This window comes from Geotrypetes seraphini, chromosome 10 (assembly GCF_902459505.1).
Source record: "Geotrypetes seraphini chromosome 10, aGeoSer1.1, whole genome shotgun sequence".
In the NCBI taxonomy this organism is placed as follows: Eukaryota; Metazoa; Chordata; class Amphibia; order Gymnophiona; family Dermophiidae; genus Geotrypetes; species Geotrypetes seraphini.
The window spans coordinates 4,042,264-4,055,954 of record NC_047093.1 but is presented as its reverse complement, the minus strand read 5'-3'; the positions used below and the strand labels follow the sequence as shown (position 1 = coordinate 4,055,954).

General features: G+C 46.9%; 1 protein-coding gene across 2 annotated transcripts in view; it reads left to right on the top strand.

Moving 5' to 3' along the window:
* Positions 1–13,691, top strand: part of DNAH17 (dynein axonemal heavy chain 17) — a 954,442-nt gene that overhangs the window by 583,706 nt on the left and 357,045 nt on the right. For both annotated transcript variants that reach the window (XM_033960179.1, XM_033960181.1), the window contains 2 exons: positions 10,070–10,277; positions 10,368–10,533. In XM_033960179.1, coding sequence (XP_033816070.1) covers positions 10,070–10,277; positions 10,368–10,533 — 374 coding nt within the window. The remainder of the gene's footprint in view (positions 1–10,069; positions 10,278–10,367; positions 10,534–13,691) is intronic.

The following is a 13,691-nucleotide window of genomic DNA, read 5'->3' as shown; positions in this document are numbered from 1 at the left end:
AGAGAAAAGCGCATGCAAAGAATAGTACAGATGACAGAATGCGCAGACGTTTTAATCCACAATAGAGACTTTCCAAAAGTCTTCACTTAATTTCATTCTTCCCGAAAGAATGGCAGCTGCTTATTTTCGCGGCGGAAGCTTACCGAAAACTCCACATTAATATTTGTCCTTGCCAAAAGAACAGTAACCACGGCGGGTTTACCAAAAACCCTACAATATAAATAAAGGGTTGGAACATGACTCCAATACCTGTGAGTATTAAAGAACAGAATTCAAAATTCTGAAATACTCACAAAATATTGGTAATGTCAAGTCCATCCCGGACGTAGCCCCCAAATTGAAACGAACAGGATCCGTTTCTTGGTCCCGAAACTGCCCTGCAAAACACTCTGTCATCTGGAGGCAATTCCCCTTAGAAAGAAAGATAGGTAGACAGTTTTCTAAAGAGATTTTGCCTGTTTTAATATCAATCTGCATTCATTTATATATCTTTCAGTGATATTAGCAGATGACGTACAGACCATATCTGGTGACAGGATACATAGGCTTCAAAGAAGTAATCACAAAGGAGCAGGATATGTACTTCATTGTTTAAAGCTAAAAGGTGTAAAAAGCTTCCTTTATCTATCTCAACCGGTACATACAGTGGGGAGTCGAGCCTTCATTGTCTGAGAGCTAACTTCGTTAACATAAATTAAATGACCTCTTCCCAAACCATTAAGAGAGTAAACACCCAACATTCTACATTTGATTACTTCCAGCATGGACAGAGACAGAAAACTTATCCATTAAAATGTGTCCTTTCAAGGTCCAGGACTAATATCGGGAAGTTCTGTTTCACGCAGTGAGTGGTGGACACCTGGAATGCTCTCCCAGAGGAAGTAATTGCAGAATCCAGCGTTCTAGGATTTAAGGGTAAACTAGATGCACATCTCCTTAAGAGTGGCATAGAGTGATACAGGTAAGGGTAAATTAGATGCACATCTCCCTTGAGAAGCATACAGTGATATGGGGACTAAAACTATGCCAGGGTACACCTGGCGGAGCCTCCGCGTGTGCGGATCACTGGACTTGATGGACCTAGGGTCTGATCCGGAGATGGCAATTCTTATGTTCTTATGATCACCCTGCCCCATCACTTCTAGTTTAAAGCCCTCTTCAGTAGCTTAGCCAGCCTGCCACCGAAAACACTTCTTCCCTTCTTTGATAGATGTATACCATCCCTGCTCAGCAGCCCTTGGAAAATCATCCCATGGTCCAGGAAGCCAAAACCATCGACGACACCATCCACAGAGCCACATATTCTTCTCCAGGATGCGTGCTTCTCTGACCTGGCCCTTACCCTTGACAGGAAGGATGGGTGAGAATACCACCTGTACACCTGACTGCTTCACCTTCTCTCCCAGAGCCATAAAGTCACTTTTCATACGTTCGCAGCATATCAAAAGTGGCAGTATCACTAGTGCCAACGTGGATAAGCAGCATCTTATAATAGTCTTTTTTTCCAATTCTTTATTCATTTTTAAAAAAACTTACAATAAGTGTAACATCATTTAAATCATTTTGACCTCCAATACAACACTTAACATTCTGTTAACATCCATATCAGAATTTATCTCCCCTCATCAATTACATTCCTTCAATTCAAGAAACCTACACATAAACCCCATTTCAATAATCTTATAATAGTCATCAGGCTTGATGAGTCTTGGCAATCTCTCCATAGCATCTTGGATTGTGGCACCAGATAGACAGCATACCTCCACATCATGTCTGGTCTGCAGATGGACGCTTCTGTACCTCTCAGAAGGGAATCGCAAATCACCACTTCCTTATGCCTCCCAGTGGTCATGGATCCAGCAATTTTGGGGCTTTCAAGCTTTAGTCCTTCCTCTCTCTGGGATGCTCTCATCTCCTCCTTCAGGGTAGCATATTGATTCTTCAGTTCAAGGACGGGTGAAGTCGCAGTACCAGTTTTGCAGGGTTCTGTAATCTGAGTCCAGTTGTCTTCCCTCAGCACAGCCTCTTCTTCCCCACTGCTGGAAATCTTTGATGCCTCATGAACCATTTCATCGATGTACCTCTCATTCTCATGGATGCTTTTCAGTATTGCCACCTCCTCTCTCAATTCCTTTACTTCCTTCATGCGGGATTCAAGCTGAAGACAGCTTGTACATGGAACCACTCCCTCTGTCTGGGTAACATTTTCTGCTGCACAGAGACAGAAACTGTAACCTGAGCAGCAGCTTTGGTGACACAATGTTTATTTATTTATTTATTTTGATTTATATCCCATTGTCCCCAAAGAGCCCAGAATGGGCTACAGGTTTAACATATATAGTATACAGTTAACAGGTTACAATTTACATTAGATTAACCATAATCTAGTACATGTTTCCAATACAAGTTTTTTCTAACTAGACACGTATTTAGGGTCTAATACTAATATACAGGTTACTGGTTATAATTTACCCTGGTTATTCTACAGTACGAGTTTTATCCTAATTGACAAACAGACAGTTTATAGATCGGATTTACCATAGTTATAATACCAGATTTTATCTTATGAACTTTCCTTAGGTGACACACATTTCTTTGTAGTCCATCAGTCAAGGGCAGGGGTTAGGTGAAGAGGTATGTTTTTATTGCTTTCCTAAAGTTGAGGAGTTCTTCAAGGGATCTGATCTGCAGGAGCAGTCAATTCCAGTGGCTCGGTATGTAGTGGGAGTAGGAACATCATTTGGCGGTTTCCCAGTCATACTGTGGTTGCAGTACTTACACCTGGAAGAAAAAAGAAAAAACAGAAAAATCCTACCAACGCAATGCCCTGTTCATGGTTAGCTGAAGAGCCAAAAAAGCTCTGCCTTGGTGTGGGCGGGAGGGAATTAACCTCAAGGGTTACCTGTGGAATCTGATCTCTGAGAAAGTCCTCAGAGTTCAGTCTCAAACTAAGAGGCTGAAACCATCCAGACGTCTCTCCTCAAAGAGCGCTTTTCAGTTAAAGAGAGAGAATTCACACTCCCTTGAAGTATAGCGCACTTGGCCTGACTTAAGAGTTTTTCAGGCCTCTCTCCCACTTACAACTCCCCAAAGTCTTCAAGGTCTTAAACAGATCCAAAGAAGACTTTTAGTCAACAGCTCTCTCCTCAAGCAAAAATATGCAAATTTATATTGTCACACCCCACAAGCTCCTGTTTACCCCCCCAAAACCCTGAATACTCTCACAACTCCAAAAGCCATGAAAGTAAGAATTCACTTCAGTGAGACAGATGAGACAATACTGGGTATCCACACAGCCCATATAGAAGGCCCGGCTCTGGGAGGTATAGGCCCACAACAGGGTTCTGTAATGGCACTCACGCAGCTCCGCATTATATACTAAGGCCGGAACCCGCGGAGAGCGCGGAGCAACCAGTCCGCCCCAAGCTCCCTCCCCAAATCCCTCTGCCAAGCCGCCAAGACAGAGGAAAAATCATGAGAAAGCCCCAGGGCTGCAAGCTGCCGTTGAAAAAAAGAAATCGAGATCTGAGGCTCCGGATCCTCCCCCCCCCCCTCCAAAAAAGCTCTAAACTGTATCCCAAAGGACAAAGAGAGGGAATCTCTAGGAAGCGAGCGCACATAATGCTGCAACTGACAATGTGCGTAAGCAAGACCAAGAGAGGGAAGACCACCGTGCTGCAAGTCAACGCAGGACTTCAGCTCCCCGTCATCCCGCAAGACCTGATAAAGCCCTTAGCCCGCCATCTGCGCAAAACCGAAGGCACCAACCTTGGAGGGAAGGAAAGATTACCGGTCAGAGGCAACAACACACTAACCCGGGAGTCCTGATGCCACAGGGGAAGTATCCGCCGCCACACCTCCCAAAAAGGACGAAACAAGACACTACGTCTACCAGGAACAGGCACCTCCACCAACCGAGCGTGAAGAAGAGACAAGAGATGAGCAGGATAAAAATAATCACGCTCGAAGGAGACGTCAGTATACAGAGCGGTACCCAAAGCCCAATCTCGAATATGCCGCAATAGACAAGCCCAGTTATATAACATGATATTCGGCACCCCAAAGCCTCCCCGGTCCCACGAGCCCATCATTAAGCGCCACCACAGTTTAGGCTTCCGGCCCCCCCAACAAAACCACGAGAGCAAAGAGTAAAAAGTCCGAATGTCCCGTTGCAAAAGACACAACGGAAGCGTCTGCAGAACGTACAACCATTTAGGAAATAGTACCATCCGAAAGAGATGCACTCTCCCCATCAAGGAAAGCGGCAAATCACGCCAAGCAGCCAGAACTGAGCCCATAGAAGACAAGAGGCGCGTAACATTCAACCTGTAAAGTTCCTGCACATCCATAGAAAGCTGGATTCCCAAATAACGAAAGGAAGACTCCGCCCATTAAAAAGAAAAAGCCCCTCCCCAAGACTCCCGGAGCCCCGCCGAAGAGGCCAATGCCTCAGATTTACTCAGATTCAGTGCAAACCCCGAAAAGTCCCCGAATTCCCGAACGCTCTCCAAGAGGGTAGACAAGGAACAGTGCGGATCAGTCAGAAAAACCAAAAGATCATCAGCAAAAGCCGCCACCTTAAAATGAGTGGCACCCAGTTGAGGCCACAGATGTCCACATTAGATTGCAGCTCCCGAATCAACGGATCCAAATAAAGAGCAAAAAGCAGCGGCGATAGAGGGCAGCCCTGGCGGGTACCCCTCCGAATTGGAAAGGGGGCCGAAAGGCCCCCGTTCACTGAAATCCGCGCCGCCGGATCACTATACAGCGCCTGAAGAGCATTAAAAAAAAGGGCCAAACTCGTACGCACGAAGCACAGCAAAGAGGAACTCCCACCCCACTCGGTCAAAGGCCTTTTCAGCATCGAAACTAATAAGTAGGGCGGGGGTGCCCTTCTCGCCAGCTCTTTCCAAAGCCAGCAGGATACGACGAAGATTTTTAGACACCGGGCGAGCACGCACAAATCCCACCTGCTGGTCAGACACCAGAGAAGGCAATACCTGGGCCAAACGGTTGGCCAGCACTTTAGCCATCAATTTTGTCTCAAAATTCAACAAGGAAATGGGTCAATAGGATTCCGGCAAAACCGGATCCCGACCCGGCTTCGGGAGAACGATAATCTGCGCAAGGTTCAAATAACGGGGCAGAAAACTCTTAGCAACGCTCAAATTAAAGATCTCAGACAAAACCGGGGCAATCTCGGAAACGAGCAACTTATAAAACTCCCCATGGAAGCCATCGGGCCCCGGCGCCTTACCCAAGGGGCTCGCACGAATCACACATTCCACCTTCTCAGCAGTAAGAGGGCTCTCCATCATATCCGAGTCACTGAGCCACAGGCGGGGCAGATCCAAACTGTCCAAATAGACCTTACCATCAAGGAGGTCTGGGCCAGGCGAATCATACAAAGCGGCAAAAAAGTCACGTAAAATACGGCTAACATCATCAGGCTTATGATGGAGAATGCCCCGTGAATTTCGCAACGCCGCCACACTGGACGCCCCACTATGAAAACGGGCCAACCGAGCCAACAGCCGACCACTCTTATTGGCAAACCGAAATAATTGGAACCGATAATGATCCCGAGAGCGCAGCGCTCCCCGATGCAGAAGTTCATTCAATTCCTGCTGTGCCTCTAAAAGCTGCGCCCGGAGCCCCAAAGAAGCACTACCAGCATAGTGTCTCCGCAAAATCAAAACCCGACGCTCCAACGCCAAAACTGCCTGGTGACGCAGCTTTGTTTCGTGGGCCGCAAACACCAGGATCTCCCCGCGTAACACGATCTTCGCCGTTTCCCAATAAAGAATGGGATCCTCTCTATGCTCCTGATTGGTACATTTAAAATCCCCCCACTTGTGCAACAGAAAATCATGAAAACGGGCATTCCGGTACAAATGACAAGGGAACATCCACTGGGTGCCACCCCCTCTAGAGGGCCCCCACTGCCAATCCAGGCCCACCCATGAGTGATCGGATATCTCAATGGGGCCAAGCACCGCTTCCTGAACCAAAGGAAGCAAATCCCTGGACAAAAGAATCAGATCAATCCGAGAAAGCGTACCATGGGCCCTAGATAGGTGAGAATAATCCCGTTCCACCGGATGCAAAACCCGCCAAACATCCAACAAATTAAGGGAAGAAGCCAAAAGCTGAGCCCCAGTACAAGTCTTGAGGGCCTCCCTACCCGTTGAGGAAGAGCGATCAAGCCGCGGATCCGGAACCTCATTAAAATCCCCCCCAAGCAACAAGGGAATATCACCAAATTGTAACAAGAGAGTACGCAGTTTTCTAAAAAATTTGGCAGAGGGATTATTAGGAGCGTAAAGGTTGCATAAAAGCAGGGGCCTATTGTTAAGAGTAACCGAAGCAATCAAATAACGGCCCTCAGGATCCTTGAGAACCCTATGAGTCTGCAGTGGAAGGCCCTTACGAAAAAGAATCATGACTCCACCCTTTCCCCCCAGAGCCGGAGCCTCCAGATGTTCACCCACCCGCCATGTACAGAGCTTAGCATGTTCTACAGAGGTCAACCGAGTCTCCTGTAGAAAGGCCAAGGAAGCTCGCCTCCGATTCAGCTGCTGTAAAATTTTAAAACGTTTAAGTGGAGAATGAATACCCCCCACATTCCAAGAGATCAGTTTACAGTCCAGGAAAAACAAAATAGAGAGAAAAGAACAAGTACAATAGAACCCTTTGAGCAGAACCAGAGGAGTGTCCCAGCCACCACCCCCCCCAGCCATATCAACCACCAAGGAGCCCTCCATACCCCCACCAGACTGAACCTAGGAATACCCCAACCCCCTGAGAACTAACCCCTCCCCCTCCCAAAAAACCCTCCCTCCCCACCCACCCCTCTTCCCCACTACCCACCTTCCACACCACAACCCAATGGTTGCCACTTCCAGAAAGCAAGATACGCCCCCCACAGGAGCACAAGAATACCCAGACACCATCCCCCCTGCAATCTAACTCCAAAGAAGGAGCAGCCCCCCCAAGAAAGTACCACCCAGAGCCCCTAGCGGAGGAAGGCCACAGACATTCAACACTCAGCCCACCCACACACACCACCGACTCTCCAAACCAAAAGGAACCCCCAAGCTACAACCCACCAAAACCACACGCACACTCCCCTCTTCCACACCAGAAATTATCAAAAGCACTCCAACATCACATAGCTCACGCCCCAAAGGAGGCTAAAGCAAGTCCAACAAAAGTCCAAATATATGCAGAGAAGACGGGTCTCGGGGTCATCCCCGGAGGTACAGGTCCCAAAGGCCAGAGCTCTAGGGAATCCCCAACAAAGCATCAGCGAGGTCAACAAAGTCTAGGAGGAGGCAGCAGGGAGATGCTCATCCACAAAGCTTTGAGCGGCCTCAGGAGAGTCAAAATGGTGAGCTGTACCCGAGTACATCACCCGCAGGCGTGCCGGGTACTGCAAAGAAAAGGATATGGCGGCGAACCAGAGCAGAGCAGAGCGGAGAGAACTTGAGGCGTGCCTGGGAAACCTCTGCAGAGTAGTCTTGAAAACAAAGGACGGAAGTATTTTTATATTGCAGCTTCTTCCCCTGCCGCAAAGCTCGGAGTACCTCCATCTTATGCCGATAGTTCAAAATCCGGCAGATCACCACACGGGGACGTTCCGCGCCGTCTCTCCACCGCCCCAAGCGATGGGCTCGTTCAATATGCAGGGGACCCAATTTTTACGGGAGAGCCAGAGACTCGGTCAGCCACTGCTCCAAGACATCCCCCAGATCACTCTCCGCAATAGTCTCAGGCAGGCCTATGAACCGCAAGTTGTTCCGGCAGGACCGGTTTTCAAGGTCCTCCACCATGACCCTAAGCTCTGTCAGGGAGGTAGCCTGCACACCCTGCTCCTGAGCCAGCATGTGAACCGAGTCCTCCACACTGCTGACCCGCTGCTGGGTGTCCCAGACCTCGGAAGTAAGCATAGCAAAGCGCTGGTCTAAAGAGTCCAACTTATCCAGAATCCTTTGAAGTTTGGTGCCGAGCGTTTCCTCCAGCGTGGCCTGCACCTCCGCTGACACCTCCGTGATCCAGTGCGAATTCGGGGACTCCGGCGAGGCAGGAGCCACGGGCGCTGCCATCTTGGAGTCCAGCTGCTTCCCCCACTCTCGGCTCTTCGCCGGCGTCTTAGCGGCCATCCCCCTGCCACTCGCTCCAAGACCGGCCCGAGACCCGACAGCAAAATCCCCACCACCGGGGGAGTGGTTTCCAGGCAAAATCGCCGATTAGAGAAGGGATCTGTGGCGTATCGGAGCTGCAAATCTCCCAACCTCATAGCCCCTGCTTCCGCCGGAAGTCAAAAAATAACTTTAATGCTGAGCCTCTACAGCAGGGGTGCCCAAAATTTTTAGGCTTGCGATCTACTTTTTAAATGACCAAGTCAAAATGATCTACCAACAATGAAATTTAAAAATAATAATAATAATAATTTTATTTTTGTATACTGCCATACCCACGAAGTTCTAGGCGGTTCACATCAGTTAATTAAAAATACAAACAATGAAATCATTGAAGTTAACAGGTTGGAAGGGTACAGAATTAGAAAAGGAAGCAGGAAGTGAATACAGCCAATTAGTGGAAGGGAAAGCAGTCATTAGGTAGTAGAAAAGGGGAAGGTAGAAGTAGAAAATGCATTAAGAGTTCAGTCTGTGGAATAAGTGAGTTTTGAGCAGTTTTCTGAAGTCAAGATAGGAGGGGGCATCAAGCACAATTTGGGCGAGCCATGGATTGAGTTTAGCTGCCTGAAAGGATAAGGTTTTATCAAGGAACCTTTTGAAATGACATAATTTTAGTGAGGGAAAGACACACTGTACGCAGAGAAAATGTTTATTATCATTTATATTCCATGGGTTTTCAAAGAGGTCAAGGCAGATGACTTTATGCCATGTCACCTCAGGAACAACTATACCTAACCCTAACCCCCTCCCTTTTTACTAAACCGTGATAGCGGTTTTTAGCACAGGGAGCTGTGCTGAATGCCCTGCGCTGCTCTCGATGCTCATAGGCTCCCTGCGCTAAAAAACGCTATTGCGGTTTAGTAAAAGGGGGCCATAGTGCAAAATATAGACAGCAGATATAAATTCTCAAAACGGACACATTTTGATCATTAAATTGAAAATAAAATCATTTTTCCTATCTTTGTTGTCTGGTGATTTCATGAGTCTCTGGTTGCACTTTCTTCTTCTGACAGTGCATCCAATATTTCTTCCCTTCTTTCAGCATGCTATATGCTTCAGACCTCATTCCCTCTGCTAACCTTTTCTTCCTCTCTCCCTGCCCCCCTCCCATTTATTTCATTCTGTCTTTCTGCCTCCCTGCCCCCCTTTCTTTCTGTCTTTCTCTCTCCCTGCCCCCTTTCTTTCTTTCTGTCTCCCTGCCCCTCTTTCTTTCTGTCTATCTTTCTGTCTCCATGCCCTTTTTTTCTGTCTTCCTGTCCCCCCTTTCTTTTTCCCTGTTCCCCCTTCTTTCTGTCTCCCTACCAGCTCCCAAGCCACTGTCGCCACCATCGGGGAACAGGCCTCCAAACCACCGCCGCCCCAAGCTCTCCCTGCTTCCCCACACAGAAGGGTCGTGCCGACCAGATTTCCTCTCCCTGGCCCGGAACTTCCTTTCCGATGTCAGAATTGACATCGGGTGAGGGAAGTTGGTTGTCTAAGCACTTCTGAGTCGGGAAGCAAGTAGAATGCGAAGGCAACGTGATTGACTCATGTTGCCTTCACAATTGACCTTTTGGGCACCCCTGCTCTACAGCCTCTATCTTAGAACCAGGCTTAATGAGGGTTAGGCACTAGGCCAACATTCCTCCCCTTAAGGGTCACCTGTGGAGTCTGATCTCTAAGAAAGTCCTTGGAATTCAATCTTCACTTATCTGACTTTGAAGTCAGAACAGAAGCAGTTGTCTATGCCTAAATCTGGGTCTGGTTACAAAGTACCTGTGGACTCACAAGAAGCTCAAAGGGTATGAAAATTGTCCATTAATTACCACACATTTCATAACTTTTGTTCATTGAAACAAATCCTATAAGACTTTATTTTTTACCCACAGGCTGTCATGGTCCATACAACCGAAACTATTCGGATTCGTTATTTTTTAGATCTTCTTGTGACTAAGAAATGGCCTGTGATGTTGGTGGGAAATGCGGGCACAGGCAAGTCAGTTCTGATGGCTGATAAACTTCTGAGTCTCAATACTGATGATTATATAGTGCAGTCTGTGCCATTTAACTTCTATACCACCTCTGCGATGCTGCAGGGTAAGTTTTAACAGTAAATGGACTTCCTGAAATTGGGCTGTTACTGTAGCAGAAAGAAAACACACAGCTGCTTTTGATGCTTGTTTGCAGGTGTTCTTGAAAAACCACTTGAGAAGAAAGCAGGTAGAAATTATGGCCCACCCGGCACTAAGAAGCTTATTTTTTTTATTGATGACATGAACATGCCTGAAGTGGACAAGTATGGAACAGTAGCACCTCATACCCTGATCAGACAGCATATGGATCACGGGCACTGGTAACTCCTTCCTGAATTGTTTCTTTACTCACTGAATTATCATAGGCCTAGTCTATCAGAGCAATGGGCCGAGCACCAGGGAAGTCATAGCTGAAAGCCCCTGACATTTAGGGCCTGATTTGGTATTCTTATTATCTGCCTAGACCAGTCCTGATGAGAAGGTGTATGCCGTGCTTCCCTACCAACAGATGGAGACTGAGAACTACTGCAGCCCTGAACCAGCCAGTATTTCTCAATCTCCAGGTTTAGACGGTACACCAGTTTAGCCCCATTGGAAAAAAAAAGATCTGTAGGTTCCTACCTTCCCCCCACCCTCCAACGGTTCTATATCTCAGCCTCCTCCCCTGGTTTGCCCTGGGAAGTGTTTATTTAGTGCCCCCAAGGAAAGAGTTGCACAACTGTTTCTTTCTTTTTTTTTTTTAACAATCTTGTACTTGAAACTGCCTGCCCTTTGGGTGCAGGGGTCACAGAAGTGAAGGGTGAGAGCTCTCCCAGTGATGCGGTAAGGAGTGCTGAATAGCTAGGTACCACACAGAGGCTCTGCATGGTCACTCCATTAAGTGAGGTCTGCTATGTTTGTGCTGAAGTGGAGCAAAAGGAAGCAGATTCCAAGATGACTACTGGTGTCATGTCTAAGTTGGTGGGATACATTTTCTGCCTCAGTCCTGAAGAATACAAGAGAGGCTCTTTTGGCGGGAACTTCCGCAATTTTGAATACAGCTATGTCTGTGCAGTATTGCTGATTAGCTGCCTGTGTTGACTTGGCAGGATATTGGACTGGATCTCCATTTTCTCCAGAGTTTGTGCTGGGGTCTGGGTGGTGGAGGGGAACTGAAAGAGATGCTTGGACTGCCTGGCAGGATCTGGAGGACTTGGACTCATTGATTTGGGGGCTCAGGTTTTCCTTGGAAGTGAAGCTTCAGACTGAGAGGAATTTGGAGCTGGGAGTTCCTCTAGGGAAACATCCTTCTGTGATGTGCAGTTTTTAGATGCCCTGAAGTCACCGTCAAAGCTCACTCCAGCCCACGGGTGTCAAAGTCCCTCCTCGAGGGCTGCAATCCAGTCGGGTTTTCAGGATTTTCCCCAATGAATATGCATGAGATTTATTTGCATGCACTGCTTTCATTCTATGCTCATAGATCTCATGCATATTCATTGGGGAAATCCTGAAAATCCGATTGGATTACGGCCCTCGAGGAGGAACTTTGACACCTTTGCTCCAGCCCATCTACACCCTCCCAACCATTGAAGCCCTCCCCACCCATCCTCCCCCAAACAGCCATACACAGATACAGACTGTGCAAGTGTGCCCAGTACTAGCCTTAGTCCTTCAATATTTACTATTCTTTTCTGATTCTAGATCCTCTGTGTTCATCCCACACTTTTTTTTTTTTAACTCTGTCACCGTTTTCCTCTCCACCACCTCTCTCGGGAGCGCATTCCAGGCATCCACCTCCCTCTCCGTAAAGTAGAAATTCCTAACATTGCTTATGAATCTACCACCCCTCAACCTCAAATTATGACCTCTGTTTTTTTACCATTTTCCTTTCTCTGGAAAAGATTTTGTTCAAGTTAATACCTTTCAACTATTTGAACATCTGAATCATATCTCCCCTGTCCCTCCTTTCTTCTAGGGCAGGGGTAGGCAATTCCAGTCCTCGCGAGCCAGAGCCAGGTCAGGTGTTCAGCATATCCACAATAAATATGCATGAGATAGATTTGCATCTCAAGGAGGCAGTGCATGCAAATCCATCTCATATATATTCATTGTGGATATCCTGAAAATCTGACCTGGCTCCGGCTCTCGAGGACCGGAATTGCCTATCCCTGCTCTAGGGCAGTGGTTCCCAACCCTGTCCTGGAGGAACACCAGGCCAATCGGGTTTTCAGGCTAGCCCTAATGAATATGCATGGAGCAGATTTGCATGCCTTTCACTTCCATTCTATGCAAATCTCTCTCATGCATATTCATTAGGGCTAGCCTGAAAACCCAATTGGCCTGGTGTTCCTCCAGGACAGGGTTGGGAACCACTGCTCTAGGGTATACATATTCAGGGCTTCCAGTCTCTCCTCATACATCTTTTGATGCAAACCTCCTATCATTTTCATCACCCTCTCCTGAAACGCTTCAAGTCTTCTTATGTCCTTCACCAGATACGGTCTCCAAAACTGAACACAATACTTCAAGTGGGGCCTCACCAACGACCTGTACAGGGGCATCAACACCTTCTTCCTTCTACTGGCTATGCCTCTCTTTATACAGCCCAGCATCCTTCTGGCAGCAGCCACTGCCTTGTCACACTGTTTTTTCGTCTTTAGAACTTCGGACACTATCACCCCAAGATCCCTCTCCCCGTCCGTGCATATCAGCTTCTCACCTCCCAGCATATACGGTTCCTTCCGATTATTAATCCCCAAATGCATTACTCTGCATTTCTTTGCATTGAATTTTAGTTGCCAGGCATTAGACCATTCCTCTAACTTTTGCAGATCCTTTTTTATATTTTCCACTCCCTCTTCGGTGTCTACTCTGTTACAAATCTTGGAATCATCCACAAAAAGGCAAACTTTTCCTTCTAACCCTTCGCCAATGTCACTCACAAACATATTGAACAAGATCGGCCCCAGCACAAAATTCCTCCAAGCGACTTCCATTAACCACCACCCTCTGGCGTTTGTCCAACAGCCAGTTTCTAATCCAGTTCACCACTTTAGGTCCTAACTTCAGCCCTTCAAGTTTATTCAAGAGCCTCATATGAGGAACCGTATCAAAGACTTTGCTGAAATCTAAGTAAATTATATCTAGCATATGTTTCGATCCAGTTCTCTGGTCACCCAATCAAAAAATTCAAATTATGATAATTTTATGAAGATCTGGGGGCCATTAGAAAGATATTGTAATGAGTGAACATCATTTTCCTTTTGTTTGATACATGTTTACATTGGGGGGGAGGGGATGAGTTTGGGGAGGAATATTTTTAACTAATTAATATGTTTTGAGTGTAAGTTGAATATATTTCTTGAAAGTAACTACGGGTGGGAGGATGGGACGGGTTATAATATTTTATGTCAATGTGATTATATTATTCGAATTTCAAGTGTTATCTGATGTTATTTGTTATAATATAATTACATTACATTACATTAGTGGTTTCTAT